General features: G+C 47.4%; 1 protein-coding gene across 1 annotated transcript; it reads right to left on the bottom strand.

Moving 5' to 3' along the window:
• Positions 1–759: 759 nt before the first annotated feature.
• On the bottom strand, positions 760–26633 carry PPA1 (inorganic pyrophosphatase 1). Its single transcript, XM_040975889.1, has 11 exons — positions 26489–26633; positions 23276–23334; positions 12854–12907; positions 12478–12597; positions 10969–11055; positions 9014–9140; positions 5011–5138; positions 4049–4134; positions 2918–2987; positions 1978–2020; positions 760–1099 (listed from the first exon to the last, which is right to left on the bottom strand). Exons 1-11 carry the CDS (start codon positions 26550–26552, stop codon positions 1068–1070), a joined length of 870 nt encoding a protein of 289 aa, XP_040831823.1. The 5' UTR covers positions 26553–26633; the 3' UTR covers positions 760–1067.
• Positions 26634–27942: the final 1309 nt, after the last annotated feature.

Here is a 27942-nt window from a genome sequence, read left to right on the forward strand (position 1 = left end):
CTCAAAGGGCCACTTAGTTAAATAAAGTTAAAAAAGGGCCCAGCACAGTAGCCTAGCAGCTAAAATCCTCACCTGAAACCACCAGGATTCCATATGGGTACTGGTTCTAATCCCAGAGGCCCCTCTTCCCATTCAGCTCCCTGCTTATGATCTGGGAAAGCAGTCAAGGATGGCCCAAGGCCTTGGGAACCTGCACCCTTGTGGAAGGCCCAGAAGAGGCTCCAGGATCCTGGCTTCAGATTGGTACAGCTCCAGCCACTGTGGCCGCTTGGGGAGTGAATTGGTGGACAGAGTATCTTCATCTCTGTCTCTCCTCCTCTCTGTATATCTGACTTTGCAATACAAATTAAAAAAAAAAAAATCTTAAAAAAATAAAGTAACAAAAGAGGTAACAGTATCACTTCAAAGGGGAAGAAAGCTATGCTTTTTCACAAAATAAAAATTAAAAGATGTCCCCTGCTGCACCATCTTATATACCTCTCAGTTTGGGTTCCAGCTGCCCCACTCTGGATTCTGTTGCTTTAACAGTGTGCTTGGGAAAGCAGAGGAGGATGGTTTAAGTACTGGGTCCTGACACTCACACTGGAGACCCAGAGGAGACTCCTGGCTCCTGGCTTAGGGCCAGCCCAGCTCTGACTGTTGTGGCCATTTGGGCAACAAATCCGCAGGTAGAAGCCCTCTCTGTCTCTTCCTCCAACTCTGGTTTACAAACAAATCAGTCTTTGAAAAAAAAAATACATAAAAATATTCTAAATCAGGTTTCAGCAAAATAATTTTATTTGCTCATACACAGTCAACATATACATCCAGTATGTGTTCCTCTTGCACAACTGTTCACAAATGACTTCCAAACCTTTGCTATTATATAAGCGGGTAAGTTATCTTAGATGAGACATGAACAATGCTTTGAGACAAGTAATATTCTGAGAGCCTTGGCCGGGTCACGGCAGATGTTTAGTGAGATGAGTTCTGTAAATCCAGGCCTCTGAAGAGTTACTACATTTGCATCTGAGGTTTTCAGGTGAAAAGGCTGTGGTAACATCAGCTTGCGCTCCAGGGAAACTGATTTAGTTTTTCTGGTGATGGAACCACTTGTCCACTGTATTCAGAGAAAAGAAAAACAAATTAGAATTCCTATTCAGCATCAACATTACCCACAACAGGAAACAAAGAATAAAGTACTTGCTAATTGCATCGTGATTTTCAAATCTGTTTTTCATGAGGCTGAACTTGTTTTTAATAGAAAAACTTTATGGAGAATTCTAACACAGAATGGGGAAGAGGGCTGCTTTCTGGGTGAAGTACGCCATGGCCAGAGAGGGACGTGGAGCCCGGCCCCGTTATGGCTCACAGGCAGCTACGTGGGACTCAGGGCAACTCTAGGGGGTCACTGCCCAGAGACCACGATGACAGAGCGGCATTAAACACGGCATCTGTTGAGCAGCCCATCCTTCCCACAAGCTACTCAACTGTCTCCTTCTCTTTCTCCCCGTACGTGTGTGGTGTGTAGGTAAGCATGCAGAACCATCTGGAGGACATGATGCTCAGCGCAATCAGCCAGGCCTAAACTGCAAATGCTGCAGGATCTCACTTACACGTGGGATCCGAGCAAGCGGAACTCACAGCGGTAGAGTGCAGGATGCTGGGTGCCAGGGGCCAGGGCAGGAAGGGCACCCATGCTGCTCAACGGGCATCATGTCGCCGTTAGAGAGCGGGGACAGGCTTCAGGGAGCCAGTGCACGCAACAATAAGTAACAATGCACTGTAAATGTCAAAACTGAGGCATGCACTCCAAAAAGCATGAAATGCTTTGTACACACACAAAAAGCATGAGATGGATTTAATCAAGTAGCCCAATTTTATCACTCCACATTGTAACCCGTAACTATAATTATTTGTCAATTAAAAGTAAAATATAAATTATTTGCATAGGATGTAAAGAGACTTCATGCTTTATTTACAGAATGCAGATCTTACCATCTGTTGGTATTGTGCAGGCAGATTCACATGGTGGTGGTAACTAAAATAAAACAAAAATTTATTAGTCTAATTTTAGAGGAGAAAAAAAGCGTAAAAGTAAAAATGACAAACATTTTAAAGATTCTAAACACCAGCTCTCCCAAATTTAGGTTCTAAATGTCACATGGAACCCTGTGAAGGTCACTCTACTGCTATGAGCAGCTAACAAATTCAGTCTTCTTAAGTTTCAATGGCAGAGTGTATGTTTCTGAAAGAGAACAGACTTTTATACATACAAACACATGTAACGCAGAGAAAGTTCTCGTTGAAATTGATGATGGCAGTTAACCACTGATTTTTGCTTCCCAACTCTTGTCACTCAACTTTATCAGGGTTCATCGATAAACAAAAATGAATTTCCGTGTGTCAGTGTCAGACTGTCCTTTCCCCTTATACTGCCATTGACAAGGCCATAAAAAGACCTCATTTTCTTTTGTTTCCCTTATTTACTGTTGCAAATGTAAATAATTTATGACCTAATTTATTCTCTTATAACCCAAATCAAACAATTAAAAACAGTACAGAAAGTTCTCCCTTTGATGGATGACTGAACCCCCTTACTCCCAGTCCTTCCTAGTGTTGTGTGTTATCACTAACTCTTCAATCCTTGCTGTGACCAAACCAAGTCAATGTCCACTGGTTCTTTGAGAAATGGCTTCTGCGAGACAACAGGCATTACTTGCGTTACCTGGAACATTCTGGAATCACTTTGATTTTGCTGCCCACTTGCCCTCAGCTTCTCCCTCAAACATATTCTTGTTGTGCTCTGGGTTCTAATTTTAACGCTCTACAGGGTCATGTGCATACAGGCAGTGCTCAGCTAGTTGTTGAAAGGACTGCCTATCCCCATTTAGCCTTAGCCCACAGGTATTTTCTCTCTAAAGGCAATGTGACATACAGCGTCCACGATGGCTTTGGCTGCATCAGGATCACACTTGAAGGGGCTTTCGGACACTGTTGTATTCATGCTGTTAAATAAAACAAAAGTAGGTGTAAGATGAGACCATAAAAATAACACCCCTTTCGAGTTACAAAATAAGGTGGAGATGCTGGGCCAGATGACATTCAAGTGTGGTTTAACTGAAAACTTTCTCATCTATATTAAATATTCTAATGATTTATGTGGGCAAGGTAAAGCTATTCTTGTGGTCAATTTTATCCAAATATCTTATTAAGTACAGATTTAAGCATCTGAGAAAGCTCAGTTCCAATCACTGTAGGTAAAACCTCTGACACCACATTCCTGGCAAACATAATGTCTCAAATAGCAGGACGAGAGTGCCGGCTGGAGCTGTGGCTGCTCCATTCCCCAGCTTTTCCTACCAGTGTGCACCTCAGGAGGAGGCAGGTGATGACTCAAGGGCTCGGGTTCCTGATGCCCACACGGAAGACGTGGACTGGCCCAGCCCCAGTGGCTGCAGGAATGTGGGAAGTGACAAATGGAAGAAGATCCCTCTCCAACTCTCTGCCTTCTAAATCAAGTGAAAGTAGGGGATATCCCTGCTCTGATCTGGCTCTCTGCTAACAGACCAAGAAAAGCAGTGGAAGATGGACTAAACGTTGGGGCCAGCTCCGGCCATTACGGCCACTTGGGGAGTCAACCAGCAAAGAAGATGTTCTCTCTCTCCCCCTCTCTGTATATATCTACCTTTCCAATAAAAACAAATTCTTTAAAAGTTAATAATAATAAAATTTGAAATTTACTCATAGTTTTTTAGTTATATGCCTGTTCATGACTTTACATTTTTCCAGACACATGAATTTCAAAATTCTTTGTGCCCCAAAATTGATCTTACAATTTCATTTTTTTCTTGATCATGTTTCATTGCTTTTAAAGATTTATTTTATTTTTATTGGAAAGTCAGATATACAGACAGGAGGAGACAGAGAAGAAGGTCTCTGTGTGCCTGGGAAAGAATGCCCAAGTGCGTTGAGAGACCCAGAGGAAGCTCCTGGCTAACTGGCTCTGGTCTGGCCTAGTTCTAGCCATTACAGTTAAAATTAAAAATAAGAAAAAGGGAACACTTACCAGCTAATTCCCTTTCCATCCGTCTTCTTAGTCACTAGAGCTTTCCAATAGTCATGAGTGCTTTTAATAATATCAACTGCAAAGTCCTATAGTTGGAAGAGATAAGCATTAAAACAACAGAAAGACATTCTGTTTTCCCAACACTTAATATTTTGACTCTTATAAACTACTTTCAGTGCTAAAATGGAAAAGGGGCTCTATGAGTACCAGTTTGAATCTCAACTGTTCCACTTCCAATCCAGCTCCCTATTAATGCTCCTGGGAAAGCAGTGGAATATGGTCCAAGTGCTTGGGTTCCTACAATACACGTGGGAAACCCAGATAGAGTTCCAGGCTCTTGGCTTCAGTCTGGCCCAAGCTTGGCCCACTGAGGCCACTTGGAGTGAGCCAGTGAATAGATTTTTCTTTCATCTCTCCTCTCTCTGTGTAGTTCCGCCTTTCCAATAAAATAAATAAACATTGCTTTTTAAAATGGAAAACAACATTTAAATGAGTAACATCGCTACTGTCTTGGGCCTTTAAACTTTGGTTTTATAAATCTTTCTTTCTTTAAAAATTTATTTTTATTGGCAAGGCAGATTTACAGAGAGAAGGAGATATAGTGAGAAAGATCCTCTATCTGCTTTTCACTCCCCAAATGGCCACAACAGCCAGAGCTGAGCCGATCTGAAGCTAGGAGCCAGGAGTCTCTTCTGGGTCTCCACATGGGTACAGGGTCCCAAGGCTTTGGGCCATTATCCACTGCTTTCCCAGGCCACATGCAGGGAGCTGGAAAGGACATGGAGCAACCAGGACACAAACTGGCACCCAGGTGGGATCCTGGAGGATGCAAGGCCAGGATTTAGCCACTAGGCTAGTGTGCTGGGCCCTGGTTTTATAAATCTTCAGACAGAGCAATACGGTTAAATATCACATATCAGCAGAAAAAGGCCCTGAAGCTATAATTCTGAATAACACATTACCTTATCTTTAAATTCTGCATTGAAAGCAAATTCATTTTCTGGTTTTCCATCAGGAACCTTGTACCTTCTAAACCAGTCCACAGTAGCTTCTAGGTAGCCAGGTTTCAGCCGTTTGACATCATTAATATCTAAGAGGAAGACAAGCAGATTGCAGGATCAATGGTCATTATATATATAGTTAACAGAACAAACTGTGGGTTGGGTTATCGAAAGGTCAATGCAGGGTCTCGCGTGTGCGGTGCAGTGGTTACGCTGCTCTGGGAGTGCACATCCCAAACCGGAGTGCACTGTGCCAGTTCCAGCTTCTCTGCTTCCCATCCGGTGTGCTGCTAATGCACACTCTGGAAGGCAGCAGGAGATAGCTCAAGCTTCGACCCCGTCAGCCATGTGAGAGACCGACATTAAGTTCCAGTCTCACGGTTTTGTTCTGGTCCAGTCATGGTTATTGTGGGCACTCGGGGGAGTGAACTAGCAGATGGAAAACTCCATTTAGGTGTTTGTGCCTTTCAAAATATAAATGAAAACATTTTTTAAAAAAATCTTAAAACTCCATATAGCGTGACTGCTAACCATTTTGTTGAACCAAGAACCCATACACATTAAAAGGCAATCACCTCATGTCTTAAGGTAGCTCTTACTATAAGTTCTAAAAGACCAGAGGAGATAGTAACTGCTATCAGGTAAGAGAAAGGAAAGATGATTGGGGGCCGCATAATGAAAGAACCAGCTGGACAGTCTTGGTAACTCCTAAGAGAGGGTGGAAGATGCTAAAAGTCAGGTTGATACTGCTGCTTTGGAGGGCTACACCCCAATCGCATACTGAAGGGTAAGAGAATTTGTGACACTCTCTATTAAACATGATGAAACTGTGCTGGACAACCCAGGCATCTTCCACAGTGCTCCAGTTCTGAGCAACAGAAAAGTGAGTTTAAAACCTTTACTTTTTGTGCAGGAGCCCACGCTGTGGTGCAGCAGGTGAAGCCTTGATGACAATGCCACCATCCATGTCCGAGTGGGGGGTTCCAATCTCAGTTACTCTGCTTCTGACCCAGCTTCCTGCGACGGCCTCTGGGAAGGCAGCCAGGGAAGGTCCAGGTTCTTGGGCCCCTGTCACCCACCTGGGAGGGCAGGACGTAGCTCCTGGCTTCAGCCTGCTTCGGATCTGCCTGTTGCAACCATCTGGGGGTAAATCAATGGGCAGAAGCTATCCATTTCCCCCTATCTCCATGTCATTCTACTTTTTAAATAAAACTTTTAATTTTATTTATTTATTCTTTTTTTTAAAGATTTATTTTCATTGGGAAGTCAGATTTACAGAGAGAAGGAAAGACAAAGATCTATAGTGTGCTGGCTGACTTCCCAAGTGGCTGCAACAGCTAGAGCTGAGCCAATCCAAAGCCAGGAGCTTCTTCCAGATCTCCCACATGGATGCAGAGTCCCAAGGCTTTGGGCCATCTTCTCCTGCTTTCGCAGGCCACAAGCAGGGAGCTGGATGGGAAGTGGAACAGCTAGGAAATCAACCAGAGTCCATATGTGATCCCAGCACATGCAAGGCTACCCTGTTGAGGCCATAAGTACTTTAAAAAAAAGTTTCTGTACAGCCATCAACAGTTGCCAAGCTCAATATCATAAAAGTGAACTTCAAATATTTGTACAAAATTGGCTCTAGTCCAAATCAGGACCTATGTGAAGAGTCATGCTTTCGGGGGCAGGTCCAGCTTAGTGGCTACAGTGTCATGCAGGACACCCACATGCTGGATTCAAGTGCCTGACTCAGGTCCCAGCTACACTGCTTCTGATGTAGCTCCTGCTAACCTGCAGGTAACCCAGGAGGAGCAGCCAAGCACTCAGTCCTTGTCCCAGCAGAGTGCCCTGCTTCCATGCCAATCATAAGCCCCAGGCCTCCTGTACTTCCCGTATGACCAAAGACATCAGGGTTCCCGTTTTCCTCTCCTCAGGTTCCAGCACAGGCTGGAAAGGGTCACAGAACTGAAGAAACTATTTTACAGGCTTACTGTACAACTGGTTTATCACAAAAGGTACCATCAGGACAAGCAAGTGGAGGAGTTATGGGTGGGGTTAGCTGTAGTGAGGACACTGACTTCAGCTAGCATCTAGAGAAAGCAACCGAACACTTGCCCCACAGAACTGGGCATTCAGATGTACCTGTTTTCAAGTCATCAAATGATTCTACTACATGAAAATAATACACTAGCACACCAGTACTGAATTGGTGACAGCCATGCCTTCTAGAATGTTCTTGAGTATAAGGAACCCCAGTGATCAGTCAGAGAGCTCTAACACTGAGTAGTGAACAAATGACACGAACCCACGCCTTGCCACACAAAGTTTAAACAACGCACAGATTCTGCCACACAGGGAAGGCTTCTCCTCCTCCTCGCTGTCCTGCCACAGGGCTGGCATCCTCCCAGTCCTTTTCCCATGAGTTCACACACATTTGGAGGGCACATACTCTCAAGATGACTCCACTGGTGATGGTGACCTTGTCCCACCTACATCCCCAATGGAGGCTGTTTCCCATATTTCTCTTTAACCATGACCCGCTTCCCTACTACTCACTGTGGAAGGAAATGACCATGAATGACATGCTACCCCTCAAAGGGACAGCATCAACATCAACTTGGGAATTCTTCTGCCTAAGAGACTTGGTTATTTTCCCCATGTGTTTATGTATTCAATCATCTGTTTACGTGCACAAGGACTCAGGGACATTTGTTTCAAGCTCTCAGTTCTAACCCAGGGCTGTTCTGGCCTTTGCCACGGGAGCTCACAGCTGTGTGTTCCTTTCACAGACCCTCATTATTCCTCCAAGGCACTTCCTGTTTTTTTGGCCTATAATTATAATTTTTTAAATTTTATTTTTGATGATTTTTACATAGTTGGATACGAAGGGCCAAAGGCTAGAGCAAAGTGGGTTAGACCATTATTTTGATTTTCTCTTTTTTCCTTTCTGTATCTAGGGGGAAGAAGGGGCGGAGATAAAGCGAGAAGTTACACCCAGCCTTCCAACCATCCCATGATGGTTGGAAATCAAGGCTACATTAGACACAACATATACACATGCTGTTTTTGAAAAAATTACTTTAGATACATAGATTATAGCAGTAGGCCACACCCACATACTTGCAGCCAATTTCCAAAAAGAATGCTTAGATAATACAATGAGAAAAAAAAAATCGGTAATGGGAAAACTGGATCTTCACCTGTAAAAGAATAAACTGGACCTCTGCTTCACATCCTACACAAAAATCAACTCAAAACAGATGAAGACTAGTATCTGAGCTCAGTTTACAAAACTCTTAGTAGGAAACACAAGTTTAAATCTCCATGATCCTGGATTAGGCAACAGTGTCAGATATAGCATCACAAGCATAAACAACAGGAGAAAAAAAAGGAATTGGACTTCATCAAAACTAAAAAAAAGGGGGGGAGGCACCAGCTGGCACCATGACAGGCTAGGCCTCAACCTGCACACCAGCACCCCATATGAGCACAGGTTCAAGTTCTGAACTGGCTCCACTTGCAACTCAGTTTCCTGCTAACTGGGAAAGCAGAGGACGATGGCCCAAGTGCTTGGGACGCCACCACTCATGTGGGAGGCCTGGAAGATGCTCCTGGCTTTGGACTAGACCAGCTCTGGCCATCACAGCCATCTGGGGAGTAAACCAGTGGATGGAAGATCTCTTTCTGTTTCTCCTTCTGTTTTTCTAACTCTGCCTTTCAAATGAAAACAAGCATTAAAAAATTTAAAAACTTACGTACTTTAAGGGATATGCTTAAAGAGAAAATGAAAGCAACAGTCTGCAGAATGGAATAAAATCCAGGTAAAACATATACTGATAGCGTGCCCTGGTCAGGGTCACTGCTGCCCCAGGCCCCACTGCTCCAGGCTGCCATGGTTAGTTGGCAGGGGATGTGATTTTTGTCAGCACAGGTTAAGTCTGCAGGTACCCAACACCGTGGACTCTGCAGATTTCCTTACCGTTGTAATTGGCAGCATCAGGATCATCCACATTAATAGCAATGACTTTCCAGTCAGTCTCCCCTTCGTCGATCATAGCCAATATGCCCAGAACTTTGACCTTGATGATTTCACCTCTTGCACACACCTGAGAGTCAACAACCACAGTTAGGACAATCAACAGAATGAAACTTCAGAAGGAAAGCTTTACCTGACAGATAATGCAAGCTCCGCAGGAGGATGCCAAGGTTCTGACAACTTACCTGAGGATTCCTCCCTAAGCAAGCTTGTGAAAGCTGGACAGGGAAGTGCTCGACTAAGTGCTGCTAAGGTTGAAAATGGGTCTTATAGGCCCTATTTTTTCAAAAGTTTCTTATAGTATAAGAAACATTAATTACCCCAAACTATGTCTGATGTGCTAAAGACTATGGTATACTATAATCTATGTCAAAGACATTGCTTAATGCTCTTTCTGTACCTTCTATTTTATAGAGGACACTGAATTAGGCAATTCATACAACACGACTTAAAATTTACTTATGGGGTGGAACATTGGTGCAGTCACCAAGATGCTGTGTGGGATACCTGCATCCATGTCAGACTGACTGGGCACGTCCTACCCAGCTTCCAGTCCAACTTCCAGCTAATGCACTGGGAGACAACAGATGACAGCCTACATACTTGTGTTCTGCCACTCACGTGGGAGATTGAGCCTGGACCAGCTCTGGTCATTCTGGGATTTAGGAAATAAGTTGGCAATGAGCGCTATCTTTCTGCCTCTCAACTAAATAAGCAAATAAACAAAACCTTTGACTGGATGAAGCCCCTATACCATGCTGGCATCCCATAGGGACTTTGGTAAGAATCTCAGCTGCTCCACTTCCAATCCAGCTTCCTGTTAACAAAGCTGGGAAAGTTGCAAAAGATGGTCCATGTCCTTGGAGTCCTTGGGCCCTTCCACACACATGGAGTTCTAAGCATCTGGCTTTGACCTTGGCCCAACCCTAGCTGTCACAGCCATTTGGGGAATGAACTGATGGATAGAAGATCTGTGTGTATACACGTCTCCCTCTAACTCTACCTTTTTCCATAATGAGGTATCATGTGCTGCTTTCCAGGGAGTGCACCAGCAGGAGCCAGAAGCAGAAACACAACCAGGACAGCCTGATGAGGTTTAAGCCTGATGCTTAAACCACCATACCAAACATCTACACCCAGAACAACTTGGTGTTTTTGTTGTTTACTATTTCTCTGAGCCTTAGAGAGATCATAAATAAGTGTGGAGGGGCAGAGATAGACAAGAGTTTCTCCATCTGCTGGTTCTCTTCCCAAATACTCACAAAGGTTAAGGCTCCACCAAATAGTAGGTGGGAACTGGGACTGTGAGCTAGGTCTCCCATACAGGTGATGGGTTCAAACACTTGAGCTAGCTTGTGCTATCCCTCAGGGTGCATGGTTAGCAGGGAGCTAGAACTGGGAGCAGAGCCGAGACTCAAACCTGTATGAGTGCGCAGGCATGGCACTCCTACAGGGAATGTGACCATCCCAAGAGGGAGCTTAACCACTAGGCCAAACATTCACCGCCCCCCCCCATCACTGCCCCAATCAGAATCGTAAAGTAACCCTGCCTGCTTGAGAAGCCCTTGCATAAGGCTCCAGCATGGGCGGCTACTTGGCTTGGGTCAGCTCACTGACCACTCCACACCAGGCAAGGTCTGCTTTGCACAGAGATGAACGTCCCTCCGGCACCCACAGAACACGCCTGCTCCTGGTGCACACTTTCCAGACTAGGTGTAAATGTACAAGTTAACACACATACTGATTAGAATGAGGTGGAATCTTCCCATTTGTGACCCAAAGAGACACTGTGCCCATTTCAGTATTGTTCACATATTTACACTAGTTTTTGAAATACAAATTTGGTATATTTCATTCATATAATTTCAACACTGAAGAGAAACAATACGTTTCATTACCTTACTTCCAATTTCACACACATCAATTGGGTCATTGTCACCACAACAGCCGGTATGTTTATCATTATGTCCGGGGTCTTCCCAAGTCTAAAAAAAAAAAAGAAGTACAAGGCTTGAAGCTTCTGATTCCTAACTTTCCATGCTGCTGACCAAATGGGTCATATTAACATTAACAAATAATAGCCCATAAGTCTTTCTGTGAAAATATAAACTTTCAGTTATTTCTTCTCATTTTAAATGCTCTTTATAGGTGCCAGTTTGGATCCCAGCTGTTCCACTTCTGATCATCTCCCTGCTGGTGGCCTAGGAAAGCACAAGAGGATGGTTTAGGGCCTTGGGCCATCCTCCACTTTCCCAGGCCATAAGCAGGGAGCTGGATCAAAGTGAAGCAGCCAGGACATGAACTGGTCCCATATGAGATGCTGCCACCACACCAGTCCCTCAGATTTTCTCTATAACACATTTCCAAAAAAGAGTCAAGACAGGCAAAACAGGAAAACAGCCAGGAGGCAGGACAGACGATCCATACAGATTTTCTGAAGCCTTCAACGACTGGCCTTCTTTCCTCGCTAAACTGCAAGCCAGAGTCCTTGCAGGGCATCTCAGAAAGAACAGAAACCTTTGCTTGCCCGGAAGCTAGTGTAAAACTCAGCTGTGGCTGGTGCTCTTCACCACCATGGAGGACAGAGGACTTGGATCTGTTTGCCTAGTGAGTGGGCAGAAAGACAGCAGGCAGAAAGAGAGGAGGGTAAAGTCAACCCACCCGACACAGGCAGCAGTAATGCTGAGACCATCAAGGACAGCCCACGAGAGGGGCAGCACTTCAGCAAGGCTCTCCCAGGAGGCCCCAATGAGGCCAAACCCTAATTCATCTGAGTACAAGGTGAAGAGTTCCCATATGGCAGACAAGTGACTCTGGGATTACAGAACAATCCAGATGAGTCTGCCCCTTTGTTCCATAACTCTGTGGATCAGAACCCACCTCACGCTGTCCCTGTGCTGCGGGTTAAATGGCACATCATGCAGAGGCAGCTCCTCAAACAGCGGTCGGGAAGCAAATGCCCTCCCCACTGTGCCACAGGAGCTGGCCTAAAGCAAGAGAATCCGGGCGAGAACAGGCCTGTGCCTCACTTGTCACAGTCACTAGGCAGAGTGTCTGGGGGAAGGAGACACCAACGCTTCCAGGAATGAGAAAGGCAGCCAAGTGGCTTAGGGTGCCGAGACCCAGCCTGCCAGATCCAACCATCAGGCATGCTTGGGATTGCATAGACCAGCTCCGCTCCGCAGAGTAGACATTCAACAGAACTCACATATAACCAATGCACAGGAGGAAGGAACACATTCTGATTCAACACAGGAGGAATTCTGCATTCAGTTCATCTTGAAAGTAAGCTTCTCAAGATGAGCTCTGAAGGCATGTAAATCTCTCTCTCTCTTTTTTACTAATAGCAGGAAGTTAATGTTTAGTAAACTAAAAATCTACATTCTAAGCAATCCAGGGAGACATACCTGAGGGATGGCACCGTAGTTCCAGATGTATCCCTTGTAAGGGAACAAGTTGGCCACATATCGGAGTTTTCCTTTCTTCACATCTTGTTTAATCGGATTTAAAGGGTCCTTGGTAGCTATCTGAAATAAAATTTTAAGTCACTGAGGTTTTCATGTGAAATCCCACTCACTGAAGGATCTGAGGGAATGACTTATAACATGCAGGGCCCCTAATTCTACTTCCACGATAATATTTTAGCCCTGACATAGCTTGATCTAGATTTGGCTCTGTAGTCATCCAGGAAGGGAAAAGCCAGAGCTCGGAGAATCATGCAGATGGAGGCTGGGGCCGGGGTCAGGACCGGGCAGCAGGGAAGGAGGGGGGAATACACGTTACCTCCATTTTCGCGTTAGACCAGCGTGGTACTTCCACCACCATGTGGAACACATCCTGAAAGAGACAGAGGAGGGGAGGGGGTTGCAGCGACCGCCAGCCTGTTCCCTTTCTTTGGTGGGGTGGGTTGCACCCGACTGCTCTCAGAGGCAAACTGTCAGGATCAGATCCCTGAAGTCAATGGGCTCTCCACAAAATGCACCAAGAAATTAAGACAGAGGATGACAGAAGAGAGGAAATCACATGATGAAAAATAGTCATTGCTGAACCAAAGGGGGGACGGTACATACTTGTCCACTGTGTACATTTTTTAAAAACTTACTTACGTAAGAGGTGGACAAGCAGAGCTCGCAACCAGTGATTTCACTCCCCGGATGACAGCACTGGCCAGGGCAAGGCCAGGGATGAAGCTGGGGACCAGGGACTCAATTCAGGTCTCCCACTTGTGCGGCAGGGCACGAGCTGCCTGAGGCAGGCTAGGGATCAAACCTAGATCCTCTGCTCTGCGATGCAAGGATCGAGTACTGCCCTGACTTTATCGTTACTCTCTTCTGTGCATTTTGAACTTGTCATTTAAAACGGAAAAAAAGAATTAAAAAAAAGAAAGAAAGAAAGAAAGAAAGAAAGAAAGAAAGAAAGAAAGAAAGAAAGAAAGAAAGAAAGAAAGAAAGAAAGAAAGAAAGAAAGAAAGAAAGAAAACCAGAAAGGGTAGAAAGAATGCTCCTAGAAAGGGGGGAAGCGGCTTTTAAATAAACAAAACTTCCATCCCTGGAGAAAGCCATTGTCAAAACAATATTTCCACAAATGCATGTCATTTTCTCCCTTGACATCGAAATTACTCAAAAATGTTTCCGAAGCTCCTCTTCTCAAGTCCTTTGTGAGATAAAGCCCCAATCAGCCTAATTACCTGGCCACACTGCAGTTCTGGTGTCAAACACTAATCAGCTCAATTGCCCACTTTATTCTCTCAATTTGGCTGTCTTTTAAAAACCAAGTCTCCTTAAAAATGATTAGAAGTTTGATCCTTAAAATGAAAGAATATGCGCCAAAAACACTTTAAGAAATGACAGCTCTATTGTTCAGGGTTTCCAGCCCTAAACAGACTACATTCAAGTGGATGAGATATTCTAGGCTGGAAGGGGACCACCCTGCCACTCATCCTGCACACCAGGGTGACATATGGACTCGACACAGGCTTTCTTGTTACAGGGAGCTTCAAGCACGCGGAATATTATTTTTCTGGGTAATCAGACTTCAGTGCAGTTTCCCTTGGTGCAAGGTGCAGAGGAAGCTAAATCCGTAATTACTGCTTACTAAAGTGGACTTAAAATAAAAACCGCTTAGATACAGTTTTCTTTTTTAAAAGAATGACTTCGGTCTATTTGACATCAAAAACAGGCTCTGGGAACCGTAAGGGAGAAAGTACAAAATGACCTTGCTGCTTAGCCAGCAGAAATGCTATATGTAGGTTTCTACTCACACGTGTTAAACTGCTGTCATTGCTACAAGTTCTGGGTTAAGCAAGTCGTGGGAGACTAAGGCATTCTATAAACCTCTGCTCCATGCTGATGATGCCTACTCGATACAACATAAAGATACAAAAATTATCTGCAGGTCTCTGATGTGCAACAAGCCAGGGTTTTATAAGTTGTGAGCAGCAATATCCGAAGACCCCACAAGGTGGAGCTGTTACGACACAAATGACTGAGCTATGCAGGTCAAGGAGAGATTTCCAAAGAAATCTCCAACAAATGAATAACCTGCTTCTGGAAATAACATCAAATGTTTCCATTAGATACATATATACAGACCCTAAAACAGCATTACCTAAATCTACATCGCTCCTGGGCAGGAAAAACGACAGAGGACATCTTTAGAACTTGCATACAGGTCCCAGACTTGAGGTCCACAACCTAGGTGAGTGATGGATCAGTCCTCACCTCATGAACATGTTTTCAAAACCCACGCCTGGCCCATTTTCACATGCGTGGAGCTGTCACAGTAATTACTGTGTACTTGAAAGCAATGAACCTGCAGTAGCCTTCAGCTACTGCTTTCTCCATCAGGAACTATCACAGAGGAATGTTTTTCAACATTCTTATAATTTATTTCTCCTAGCCTGCGTGGTTACCATTCAGGGAGTTGCCACTGAAATGCACAGGATTTTTAGTTACCCCATCGCTAGTAAAAGCTTCCCACAGGCCTGCCTGCCCTGTGATGTGGTAGGCAGCTCTCTCTAATGCCGGTGAGCCACAGACAGGCAACATACTCAATTAATTCCACTGCCTTGCCGAATCTCAGCAGGGAAGCAACACACGTCTTCATTAAGGGACTCAGATGCGCAGTGGCTTAGAAGTGGCTTCCAGCAGGACACAAAGAACATCTAGTGCCGCTGGCGCACCATGCCACACGGTCTCTCTCTCTCTCTCTCACACACACACGGTGGCTGAGAGCAGCATCAGTGAGCTGACTCCTGCATCTCTAAGTCATGCAAACACCAGCCTCCCAGGGCAAAGCGGAAGTCATCCTGCGGCCCACCTCTCGCCTTCTTTTTAAATCATTATTACTGTTGTGTCACAACAGAGAAAAACAACGGTGCGAGAGATGATGTTCTTGTTTCCACTTGGAGACTAGACCTAAAGTAAGCAACTGGTACAGACGAGGGTCGCAGCTTCCTTCTGGTCCCCAAGGGGCCCCTGTGCGCCCCTAGGACGTTTCACCCTAGCTGGTGCCCGGCAGCTGCCAAGGGCTTCTAACCTGCGAGCTGGTTACAAGATTACACAAGGATATCCGACGTTGAGAAAAGTAAGTGGATGGCTGAATGATTTCACTGCCATGTGACAAAGGTCTGTTTGAGAAGCTAACAAAAGGAAACACAATCACCAAAGTTCAGTGCGGGGCGGGCAGGGCGCCACGTGGCCTAGCAGTTAACACACCGTTTGGTCACAGTGCCCAGCTCTAACAGCCGGCCAGCTTCCTGCTGCCACAGTCACGGCTGCGACACAGAGGTGCTGGCTCCAGTGACAGGGTTCCTGCCACGCATGTGGGAGACCCGGATTGAGCCCCTGGTTCCGAGCTGCCACCTGGTGCCTCACCAGTACAGCCATTCAGGGAAGGAAGCAGCAAACTGGAGCTCTCTGCCTGCCTGTCTCTCAAACAAACAGAAAACATAGACTTTTTTAAGAACCTAGGGGAGATGGTTAGGCTACCTAAGTAAACATACACACACACACACACACACACACACACACACACGTTCAAGAACTCTCATTTGTTTCACAACCGCTCTCTGCAATTCAAACATATTGTAACACCCAGCTCTACACACACCCCTGTGAACTGGAGACCCCCAGGCCACAGTGCCCCTTCAGATGTGCCTGCCTAGGAGGACTAAATTTTGAAGAGAAACCTTAACGACAATCTCTATTTGTTTTGTTTTTTTTCTGTGAAATCAAGGAAAAAGGGTCTGGATCTCCAGCTGGCAGGCTTTTCTAAAACTGCAAATGATAACGGATTTTGATCACGGAAACTTTCTCCATAAGACACATTTAAACGAAACCTCAGCAAAGGTCCTGTTGGGTTTCTGAAGCGCCAGTCTGCCTGATTAGGAACTTGACTTTCTTTTAAAAGGGAAGAAATGAAGTTATGTGCTCCTGGATGCCCCCAGCAAGTCACCTGAAACAGAGGGAGGCCCGCTGTGTCAGAGCTAGTACCAACAGGAACACTGAGGACACCTCAAAGTGCAGCCCCAGTCGTGATGTGTGAGCCCTTTAGACACAGCGGAGCTGGCGCTGCGGCACTGTGGGTGAAGCTTCTACCACAATGCTGCTGTCCCATATGAGCACCAGACTGAGACCTAGTCCAGCTCCCAGCTAATGTGCCTGAGAAAGCAGGCAAGTGCTCGGGTCCCTGCGCCCTGTGGGAGGCCCGCTCCTGGCCTCAGCCTGGCCCAGCCCAGGTTATTAGAGCCACTTGGGCAGTGAGTGAACCAGTGGCCGGAAGATCTCCCACTCTTTCTATAATTCTGCTTTCCAAATAAAAATAAAATATTTTTTTAAAGATATATTTTATTTTTTTTATTGGAAAGTCATAATACAGAGAGGAAAATCTTCCATCTGTTGATTCACTCCCCAAGCAGACACAACAGCTTTAGCTGAGCCAATCCGAAACCAGGAGCCCGGAGCTTCCTCTGGGTCTCCCACATGTGTGCAGGGTCCCAAGACTTTGGCCCATCCTTGACTGCCTCCCCAGGCCACAAGCAGGGAGCTGGATGGGAAGCGGGGCCATCAGGACACAAACCGGCGCCCATATGGGACGCCAGTACATGCAAAGCGAGGACTTTAGCTGCTAGGCTACTGTGCCCATGCACAATAAAATAAATTCTTAAAAACAAAAAGGATTTAGACCCAGCCTTTGCCTTCCTCCTGCTTCAGCTTTTCTGCTGGACCATTCCCTTTCTAGAGTCTTGGGAGACAGTTGCATGCCTGAGCTTTGTTCTAAATAGAGCCAAAGCAAAGAAACCTGAAGCTAAAACTCCAGGAGTCAGAGCCTGGTGCAGGGGTACAGTGGCTAAATCCTGGCTTTGCATCTGCCAGGATGCAATATGGGTGCCAGTTCGTGTCCAGCTGCTCCACTTCCCATCCAGCTCCCTGCCTGTGGCCTGGGAAAGCAGTGGAGGGTGGTCTAGAACGTTGGAACCCTGCATCCATGTGGGAGCCCTGAAAGATCTCTGTCTCTCCTTCTCTCAGTGTTTCCAATAAAAATTTAAAAATCTCTATCTAAAACAACACACATTTCCAGTCCTGCCTGCAGCTTGCCCAGCAGCCCACCCCACACTGCATGTCACCCACGCCGGAAGGGAGAAGGCGAGCCTTGAGCCAGTGCACCATGAAGAGCCGCCCCAGGGGTGCTCAGCCGCAAGCTCTGAGAACATGACAGTCTTACTCCCTGCCGTCCAGGAACTGGCAGTAGCAGGGATGAAGACTAGGGCCCTGCCCACAAAAGCGTGTTTCTGTAAACTGGGTCATACTGGAAGGTTTTGTTGTTTTTTTCTTTGAAAGATGGTTATAACAGAGGAGAGCAGAAAGGGTTGGGAGAAATATATCTGCTGGTTCACTCTTTCAATGGCCACAACGCCAAAGCTGGGCCTATCAGAAGCGAGCTTCTTCCAATCCTCTCAGAGGGGCAGGGGTCCCAGCACTTAGGCCATGCTCTGCTGCTTTTCCAGGTGCATCAGTGGGGAACTGCATTAGAAGCAGAGTTGCTGGGATTCAACCCAGCGCTCATATGGAATGCCAGAGCCACAGGCGAAGGTTTAACTTGCTATACAATGACACTGCCACGCACTGGAATTTTTAAAGAAAATTACACTCTTCTGGGCCCGGCGCGGTGGCGCAAGTGGTTAAGTCCTCGCCTTGCACGCCCGGGATCCCATATGGGCGCCGGTTCTAATCCCGGCAGCCCCGCTTCCCTTCCAGCTCCCTGCCTGTGGCCTGGGAAAGCAGTTGAGGACGGCCCAAAGCTTTGGGAACCTGCACCCGCGTGGGAGACCCGGAAGAGGCTCCTGGCTTCGGATCGGCATAGTATCGGCCCGTTGCGGCTCACTTGGGGAGTGAATCATCGGATGGAAGATCTTCCTCTCTGTCTCTCCTCTCTGTATATCCGCCTTTCCAATAAAAAAATAATAAAAATAAATCTTTAAAAAAAAAAAAAAAAAATTACACTCTTCTGCCATAAGCCAAATCAATCAGACTTTTTTTTTTTTAAGGTTACAATACAAACCTCTGTGTGCCACTTCCTTATCTGAACACGTAACTTCCTTCTGGCCTACCAAGCAGCAGTCAGAAGCTCTGAGGTTCCTGCCAGTCTGGACCACCGGTGACAAAACTCAGGGGTCCCCTGCTTCCAACACACTACACAGGGTGCCAAAGGATGAGGCCTTACACGACACCCAAGTGTAGTCTTGCAGCTACTTGATGCAGTAAGGGGACTAGGTGTCCCAACATCTGTCAGCATCCTGGTCCTTGACTAAACTATTCCCCAGCCCCTGCTGAACACTGAGCACTATTCAGTCCAAATCTCTTCCTTCCTCAGCACACCTGTCTGCCCGGGCGCCATCAACAGACGTGGGCTCGAAGTTTCACAGCTCTTCATTACCCAACACTGCGATGCTACTGTGGTGTACTTGACAGTGTGACACACAATTATTCTCTCCCACACAGGTAATTAACACAAGCCAGACCAAGGAGGGCCATGCAAGAGGAGAGGATTCAACACCCAGGAAATCACAAGTTCCTGAACAAACATGACTCAGAGTTTCCCATGGGACTCACACTCCAATTACACACTCTCGCCAGTGCCTGTGGCAGGTACATAAAGGGCCCAGGCCACGTGCTTCACTCCCTCCGATCGCAGCCAGCTCAGGCAGGCCAGTCTGAAGCTACGTGTAAATTGGATTTTCTCCCAGCGGCCAAGAATTGCTTCAGGCTTGTAGCACGCTCCTTGACAGTACAATGAGGGGGCTGATGTCCGGGCGCATACGGTAGGTCAGAAGGACTGTGATGCCAGCATCCTAGAGGAGCCCTGGTTTGAGTCCTGGCTCCTCCACTTCCAATCCAGCTCCTGGGTAATGCCTGGGAAAGCAGTCCAGGACAGCCCAAAGCCTTAGGACCCTGCACCCGTGTGGGATACCCGGAAGAAGTTCCTGGATCCTGGCTTCGGATTGGCATAGCACTGGCCGTTGCGCTCACTTGGGGAGTGAATCATCAGATGGAAGATCTTCTTCTCTGTCTCTCCTCCTCTCTGTATATCTGACTTTGCAATAAAAATAAATCAATCTTAAAAAAAAAAATAGAGGAGGTAGTAGGGGACAGGACTGTGGCATAACAGCTGAAGATGCTGCCTGCCATATCAACATTCCGTAAGACTAACAGTTCCTGTTTGGGACGCTTCACTTTCTACCCAGCCTCCTTCCTATGACTTAGGAAAAGCAGGAGACGGTCCAAGTGTTCAGGCCCCTGTGGCCCACATCGGAGATCAGGATGAAACTCCTGGTTTCAGCCTGGCTCAGCCCTGGCTGTTACAGCCACATGGGGAGTAAACCAGCAGGTGGAGGATCTCCCTCTCTTTGTAACTATTTCAAACGAACAATTCAAAAGAAAGAAGGAAAGGGCCCCAGCACAGTAGCCTAGCAGCTAAAGTCCTCACCTTCAACACATTAGAATCCCATATCGGCGCCAGTTCTAATCCTGCACGCCCCGCTTCCCATCCAGCTCCCTGCCTGTGGCCTGGGAAAGCAGTCGAGGACGGCCCAAAGCTTTGGTGTCCTGCACCAGCGTGGGAGACCCGGAAGAGCTCCTGGCTCCTGGCTTTGGATAGACTTAGTTCTGACTGTTGTGTCCACTTGGGGAGTGAATCATCGGACGGAAGATCTTCCTCTCCGTCCCTCAAAAAAAAAAAACGAAAGAAAGAAAAAGAAAAAAACATTTTTATTGGAAAGTCATATATACAGAGAGAAAAGACAGAGAAGATCTTTGTCCGATGATTCACTCCCCAAGTGACCTCAATGGCCGGAGCTGAACCAATCAGAAACCAGGAGCCACGAGCTTCTTCCAGGTCTCCCACGCTGGTGCTAGGTTCCAAGGCTTTGGGCCGTCCTTGACAGCTTTCCCAGGTCACAGCAGGGAGCTGGATGGGAAGCAGGGCCGCTGGGCTTAAAACTGGTGCCTATACGGGACCTTGGCACATTCAAGGTGAGGACTATAGCTGCTAGACTACTGCACCAGGTCCTAGATTTTATTTTCTTTGCTGGATTCAGAACCCCACCCATGGGAAGAATCACAGGATGTGTGATTGGAGAGTGGAGTGTGTGTGTCAGATCTGGGACTCGTCTACAGCCATATCACCCTGAACGCGCCCAATCTCATCTGATCTTGGAAGTTAAGCAGGGTCGGACCTAGTTAGTACTTGGATAGGAGATCTGGACTCCTCAATGGCATGCATGCCCAGATGCACATGGAGAATATGGCAGTCCATTGGAGCAGGCAGAGGACATCTGGTAGCATAACAGAGGAAGGAGGGCAGAACAAGTTGGTCAACTACCCCAGCCAAGTGCTGGCAGGAAATATCTGGCTGAATGGAGACGCTAAGCTGGACTATGTTAGCCAATGGACCTTGGAAGGATTTGCCACCCTTGGATCAGCAAGATCAATAGCATTTCAGAACTACTGAAGCCAGTTGAACAGAACCACTGGAGCATGCTCCACACCAGGGACCCTGGGATGACGTCGGGTGGCCATTCCCCATCTCTAGGTTCAGAAGCCATTGGGAGGCTGTGTGCAATTTCTCCCCTTATTCCCTCACTTCCCCTAGATACAGGAAGAAAACAGAAAATGTGGAAAAAAATTATCTCACCCACTTTCCTCCAACCCTCAATCCTTCCTACCATAATCAACTATGTGAACATCATCAAAAGCAAAATTTTTACAAGATTTATTTCTTTTTAAGCGAAATACTTGTAGGATGAGGATTTAGCCATTGAACCATAGTGCTGAACCCATCAAATAACTCTTTTTTTAAAATTTAAACAATACAGTAAATTTGGTTTTTTATCTTTTTTTTTTTAACTTCTTATGTATCTTTATTTTTTCTTTTTAACTGGAAAGGCAGATCTACAGAGAATGAGAGACAAAGATTTTCTGTCCATTGGTTCACTTCCCAAGTGGCTCCAATGGCCAAAGCTGAGCAGATCTGAAGCCAGGAGCCTCTTCCAGATCTCCCACGTGGGTGCAGGGTCCCAAAGCTTTGGGCCGTCTTTGACTGCTTTCCCAAGCCACAAGCAGGGAGCTGGATGGGAAGTGGAGCAGCTGGGACATGAACCAACTCCCATATGGGATCCCAGCGGTTGCAAAGTGAAGATCAAGCTACTAGGCTACCGCACGGGGTCTTTTTTATGTTTCTGATAATCAAGTACAAACCCCAAAATCCAGGACTCAGCACACACAAGGACAACATTCCCCCTTTTCTTCATCTACACTGTCCTGGAAAGTGACATTCATAATATCCACATCTAGACAAGGAAGGTCAATAACCCAGGTAGGTAGCTCTTAAAATACAGCAGTTCACACTTAGGGCAATCAGCCTGGCAGTTGACAGCTGCGACACCGGTATGCCATTTTGGAGTTCCTGGGCTTACCTCCCACCTCCAGTCTCAGCTCTCTACAGTGCAGGCCCTGGAAGGCTGCAGGTTACAACTCAAGGAATTGGGCCCAGCACAGTAGCCTAGTGGTTCAAGTCCTTGCCTAGCACGTGCCACAGAGATCCTATATATGAGTACCAGTTCTAGTCCCAGCTGCTCCACTTCCCATCCAGCTCCCTGCTTGTGGCCTGGAAACCAGCCGAGGACGGCCCAAAGCCTTGGCATCCTGCACCAGCATGGGCGACCTGGCTTCAGATTGGCTCAGCTCCAGCCATTGAGGTCACTTGGGGAGCGGATCATCAGACGGAAGATCTTCCTCTCTGTCTCTCCTCCTCTCTGTATATCTGCCTTTTCAATAACAATAAATAAATCTTTTTTGGGGGGAAAAAAAAAGTCTCAAGAAATTGCGTTCCTGCCACCCACACGGGCGACCAGGTGGGTTGTTCCTGGCCTCTATTGTTGGGATCATCTAGGGAGCAAGTCAGGGAACCGGAGCTCTCTACTTCCCTGCCTCTCAACACAAAACAAAACAACATGAGTCAAATTTCCTCAATGAAGGGGGAAAAAAAAAAGTGAAATGAATTAGTGTCTGTTCCAATGTCAAGTTCTTAAATATGGCACAAATGACTATTGGGAGGGAAACTTTTAAATGTTAAGGTCTAGAGAACTACAGTCCCTTCTCCCTGGAGAAGACTCTTTGTAACTTGTGGTTAAGCCGACCAATCTGTGCTAAAGTTAGGCCTTTTCAACTCCCTGGGGTGAGCAGACACTTTTGTGTGCAAGTCTGTGTACTTTAGAAGTTGCAGTGGATTTATTCTCTCAGTAGTCTTTCATTGAAACCATCTGCAAATCTTCACTTGATGAACCTATTAAAAGGGTTGAATTTTCCCGTATTCTCGAATATTAGTAAATTTTAAAACATGCCAAAATGCTGGGCTGGTCAACCAGTTTCTTTTAAAATTGCTAATGAAGTACTAAGATTTTTTAGTTTCAAATTCATATACAGGAGAGGCCAGCACGCTTTTTTCCTTCCCTGATAGCTTCAATAGGTCTTACAGTAGCTTCTTTAAGCAGCCTGGTTTTTAAGACTGACTTCTTGTGGAGTCTGGGAACCTTTGCAACTCACAGCACAGAAAGGCACTTTAAGCCATGGCCAAGAGGTGTGCAAGAAAATTCCTGTGTAGAACAAGCTGATCTGAGCAAGCAACTGTATAAGAGAAGTGCCTTACCTTGTCAGCATAAATTGGAATATCATGAAACGGGGATATGTATTGTCCTTTTTCATTTTCTGCAAAATAAATTAGAAAAAGATACTGCTGTGATTATTGCCACTTCTAAACGCATGAAGTACACAAGATTGAGTTCCAATACCAGAAAAACTGGCTGCATACTTCAGCTTTCCTGACCCTCCCCCAAACCCGGGTAAGCTTTTCATCTGGCAGGTGTTAATCCATCCTGAGGTAAGAAACCTTTCACCCCCTTGGAAGGCACTGCCTCGTGCACAAGAAACAATCAGATGGTTCTGCACTGACCTTACATTAGCTGATAGTGTACAGAGCTTTCATGAAATACCTGAGGAGCAGCAGGGTGGGGACCAACCTGCTAAATTACAAATCCTGTTTCTTTAAGTGGTGTTCTCAAGCACAATCAAGCTGTAACAACTTCTCTAAACACCAAATCCGGAAAGTGATTTGAAGCTTCCTCACGGGGCTGGCGCTGTGGCAATCCTCCACATGCAACGCTGCTGGAGGATAAATTGAGTCCTTGGGCCTCTGCACCCATGTGGGAAATCTGGAAGAAGCTGCCAGCTTTGGACCGGCTTAGCCATTGCAGCCTTTGGGTGAGTGAACAAGCAAATGGAAGATCTTTCTCTCTGTGTCCCCTTCTCTATTAATAAATCTGCCTTTCAAAAAAAAAAAAAAAAGCAAATAAGTGGTTTTTCTTAAAGCTACTTCTTACAGAAACCAAAGGGTCTACCCATACTCTACTAAAGTGGAAAGTGACCATACCATTTCCCTAAGGTCCCCTTCTTTCCAGAGTCAATAGTGACTCTGTGGACTGGCACGGTAGCCTAGTGACTAAAATTCTCACTTTGTTTGTTTTCAGATTTATTTATTTTTATTGCAAAATCAAATATATACAGAGAGGAGGACAGAAAGAGAGACATATCTTCCTTCCAATGGTTCACTCCCCAAGTGAGCACAACGGCCAGTGCTGCGCCTATCTGAAGCCAGGAGCCCTGATCCTCTTCCAGATCTCCTATGCAGGTGTGCAGGGTCCCAAGGCTTTGGACCATCCTCAACTGCCTTTCCAGGCCACAAGCAGGGAGCTGGATGGGAAGCAGGACTGCTGGGATTAGAACCAGCACCCACATGGGATCCTGGCACATTCAAGGTGAAGACTTTAGCTGCCAGCTCATGGCGCCAGCCCCAAACATTTTAAAAAAGATTTATTTATTTTATCAAAAGGCAGTTTCACAAAGAGAAGCAGAGACAGAAAGATCTTCCATCCGATGGTTCACTCTTCAAGTAGCCACAATGGCCAGAGCTGAGCTGATCCAAAGCCAGGAGGTAGGAACCTCTTCTGGGTCTCTCACACAGGTGCAGGGTCCCAAGGCTTTGAGCTGTCCTGACTGCTTTCCCAGGCCACAAACAGGGAGTTGGATGGGAAGTGCAGCAGCCAGGATATGAACTGGCATCCGCATGGCATCCCAGCACATTCAAGGCAAGGACTTTAGGCACTCGGCTACTGTGCCAGGCCTAAAAATAAATATATCTTTAACAACAATAATAAAAATATATGCTCTAAAGACAGATAAAATTAAGTATATAAGTGACTCTTTTGTTGATGTTTCAGTTTCAGAGAGTTTCAACTAATTAGAAACAGTTACTTTAGCCAAGGCCAAGCCATCTCTCCCTGCAGGCCATGAACTACCTACTGCCAGCACATAACCTACCTGAAAACAGTTTCTCTGCTTAAGTGGCTTGCGATTAGCAGCGAATGCCCTCCAACTCCCATAGTCATACCACTCTCACCCATCTATGTCCTTCCTATCGAGAAATCCTGGAGGCAACCCTATGTGCAGAGAAGTTCAGTTGTTTCTCGATCATAAGTCCCTGGGGGGTAGGGGGACTGTCGTTTAGTGGTCCCATCTTGAAGTCCTGGCTTTACTTCCAGCCAGTACACACCCCTGGAGGCAGCAGATGAAGGCGCCAGCGTTTAGGTCACTGCAGACCATATGGGAGCCGGTTCCAGACTCCTGGCTTCAGGCTGGCCCCGTCACATATGTTCCGGAGTGAACCAGGATGCACAAGCCCCCTCCCTTCTTTCTCTAACTGTCAATTAAATATAACTTTAAAGTGGCCGGCCTCACCCTTGCAGTTTAATTCTGAGATTAAACAAAGCAGGAGCCACACCCTTCCGGGATTCTAGTAGGTAGTACACTAGTTTTCTGCTCAGTGGAACCTGGAGGCTTAGGATTTACTTTCCTTTTCCTCCCACATCAGGTAGCTTCTGGTTAGGAACTCAGTTCCCGCTTCAGGGAATCCCGCTGGCCTCCTCCGCGCTCCCCCTCCCAGTCCTGCACACACCAAAAACCTGCAGGCTGTGCACCACCTGCCCGCTTCCCGCCAAATACAACTTCGAGAAGTTAGAGAAGCACCTCTAGCTATACATTTTCGAAAGCCACGGTGATCGCCCACATTCTGGCAAGCAAAGAGAGAGGAGGGGCTAGTGAGGATAAAGGCGCCTGCCTCTACTTGCAGGGCCTCCAGAGTGGGAGCGCACTGGGAAACAGGGAGCCGCACTGGGGAGCAGGCGCCACGCGCGCGGGGAGCGGCTCTGGGGAACAGGCGCCTGCACCACGCGTGCGGGGAGCCCTCCGCACCTTGTCGCTCCTTCGTCCCACTCTGACGTCACCTGTTTGCCCCAAAGGGCACAGTTCTGGGTTTCACAAGACTCGCTCCCAGCACCGGCGCCTGGGGAGTCAGGAGGTCCCCTCCCCCTTTCTAAGAGGGGACCCCAGCGAAACCCGGGCCTCGGTTTCCCCGCCGGTCAGGGTGGACTTTGCACCCGCCCAGCGCAGGCGATCGGAGCTAAACGGCAAGATTAAGGTCTCCAGAAAGTCACGGCCTCTCCCACCCCTTCTCTCCTCCCGTACCCCCGGACAGCAAGCCTCTTAGGGAGGATTAGGTCACCACCAGGCAGCTTTCAGGGACCTAACCAGACCTGCGCGCCAGCCCGGCCAAGGCACGGGTCCTGCGGGGCGTGGGGAAGCGAAAGGCGAATCCCTGGAGCACACAGGGATGGCCGGGGGACTGGGAAGGGTGCGAGCCAGCCAGGCCCCGGGGACGCGCCGAGGAGCCGGAGCCACGCGGGGAGGCCCGGGAATGAATGGGCAGCCTGGGGGCGGCGCCGTGGGCCGCGGGGCGGCCGACACTCACTGAGAAAGACCCGGTACTCGAGGGTGAAGGGCGCGGCGCGCTCCTCGCTGCTGAAGCCGCTCATGATGCCGAGGACGAGCCGCGGAGCCACCAGCCGGCACGCGGATCCTCGAGAGCCGGAGACACCGCGCCTGCGCACTGCGAGGGCCGCCCCGCGCCTTTAACGCCGCTCGGCCTGAGCACCGCCCCACGCGCAGGCGCACTGCGCCCGATCGCGCCGCCCCGCCCCGCCCCGCGCCTCGGCCCCGCCCCACGCCCGGTGAGCTGCTGGCGGGCTGCATGTAGGCTGCTGGGGGACTGCTGGGGGGCTGCAGGCGGGCTGCTGGGGGGCTGCAGGCGGGCTGCAGAGCGGGCTGCTAGGGAGCTGTTGGAGGGGCTGCTGGGGGGCTGCAGGAGGGCTGCTGGGGGACCACGTGGCCACGGGACCTGACCTGACAGGGCAAGTGCACCAATTCTCAGCCTTGGTCCGCTGAAAGTGGATGTCTGACCTCTCCACCTATGGACACAAGGAATTCAACTTTGACCTTCACACAAGCCTCCCCACAGAGCAATTCCTTATCTCAAAAGGAGCTGGGGAAAAAAAATAATAACTTTGCTTCCCCAGAGAGCCCTGCTTGTCTTTGGTCCTAAAGGAGACTATTGTTCTGGACGTTTTAGCCAAGTTAAAACATGTTACTGACATCTCTGATGGCTTCCAGCAAAATATTCACCTGATGTGGGTCAAGTTGCCTTAAAAATAATGAAAAAGCCTTATTTATTGTTATTTGAAAGGCAGAATGACAGAGAGGGAGGGAGAGACAGAGATCTTCCATCCACTGGGTCTCTCCCAGAATGGTCTCAGCAGACTGAAGCCAGCTCTTCCGTGTTCTCCCAGGTAGGTGCAGAGCCCTGTTTGGCATCCTCTGCTGCCTTCCCAGTCCATTGGCAGGGAGCTGGTTCCAAAGTGGAGCAGCCAGGAGTCCAAGCAGCACAGCTGGCTTTACCCCGGCAAATGGCTTTTAACATCTCTTGCCAGTTTCTCCTCTGGAGAGTGGAGGTATTAAGAATGATTGATGCTGCGCTTGTAGGGGTGAGTAACTGAGCCTGACTCTACATAAGCATTCTGGAACTTGTGGCCCCCACCCTCCCTGGTAGGCGGGTACCTGCTCTGCCCTACTGATTACAGCTCAGAGGATGTCACTGCATCACTCACTTCCCCAATGCTATCCTACATGGTTTTTGTTTGTTTGTTTGTTTGTTTGTTTTTTAAGATTTATTTACTTTTATTGGAAAGTCAGATATACAGAGAGGAAGAAAGACAGAGAGGAAGATCTTCTATCCGCTAATTCACTCCCCAAGTGGCCACTATGGCCAGAGCTGAGCTGATCCAAAGCCAGGAGCCTGGAGCTTCTTCCAGGTTTCCCACGCAGGTACAGGATGCGGGATCCCAAGGCTCTGAGCTGTCCTTGACTGCT

The sequence above is a fragment of the Ochotona curzoniae genome, unplaced genomic scaffold (assembly GCF_017591425.1).
Source record: "Ochotona curzoniae isolate NIBS_2020 unplaced genomic scaffold, NIBS_Ocur_1.0 contig_2692, whole genome shotgun sequence".
In the NCBI taxonomy this organism is placed as follows: domain Eukaryota; kingdom Metazoa; phylum Chordata; class Mammalia; order Lagomorpha; family Ochotonidae; genus Ochotona; species Ochotona curzoniae.

Coding starts and splice junctions, on each gene's coding strand:
- PPA1 (XM_040975889.1), bottom strand. CDS start 26,552: ATGAGCGGCTTCAGCAGCGAGGAGCGCGCCGCGCCCTTCACCCTCGAG. Junction 23,335..26,488: donor CGAGTACCGGGTCTTTCTCA/GTGAGTGTCGGC, acceptor TTTATTTTGCAG/AAAATGAAAAAGGACAATAC. Junction 9,141..10,968: donor TGTGTGAAATTGGAAGTAAG/GTAATGAAACGT, acceptor GTTGACTCTCAG/GTGTGTGCAAGAGGTGAAAT.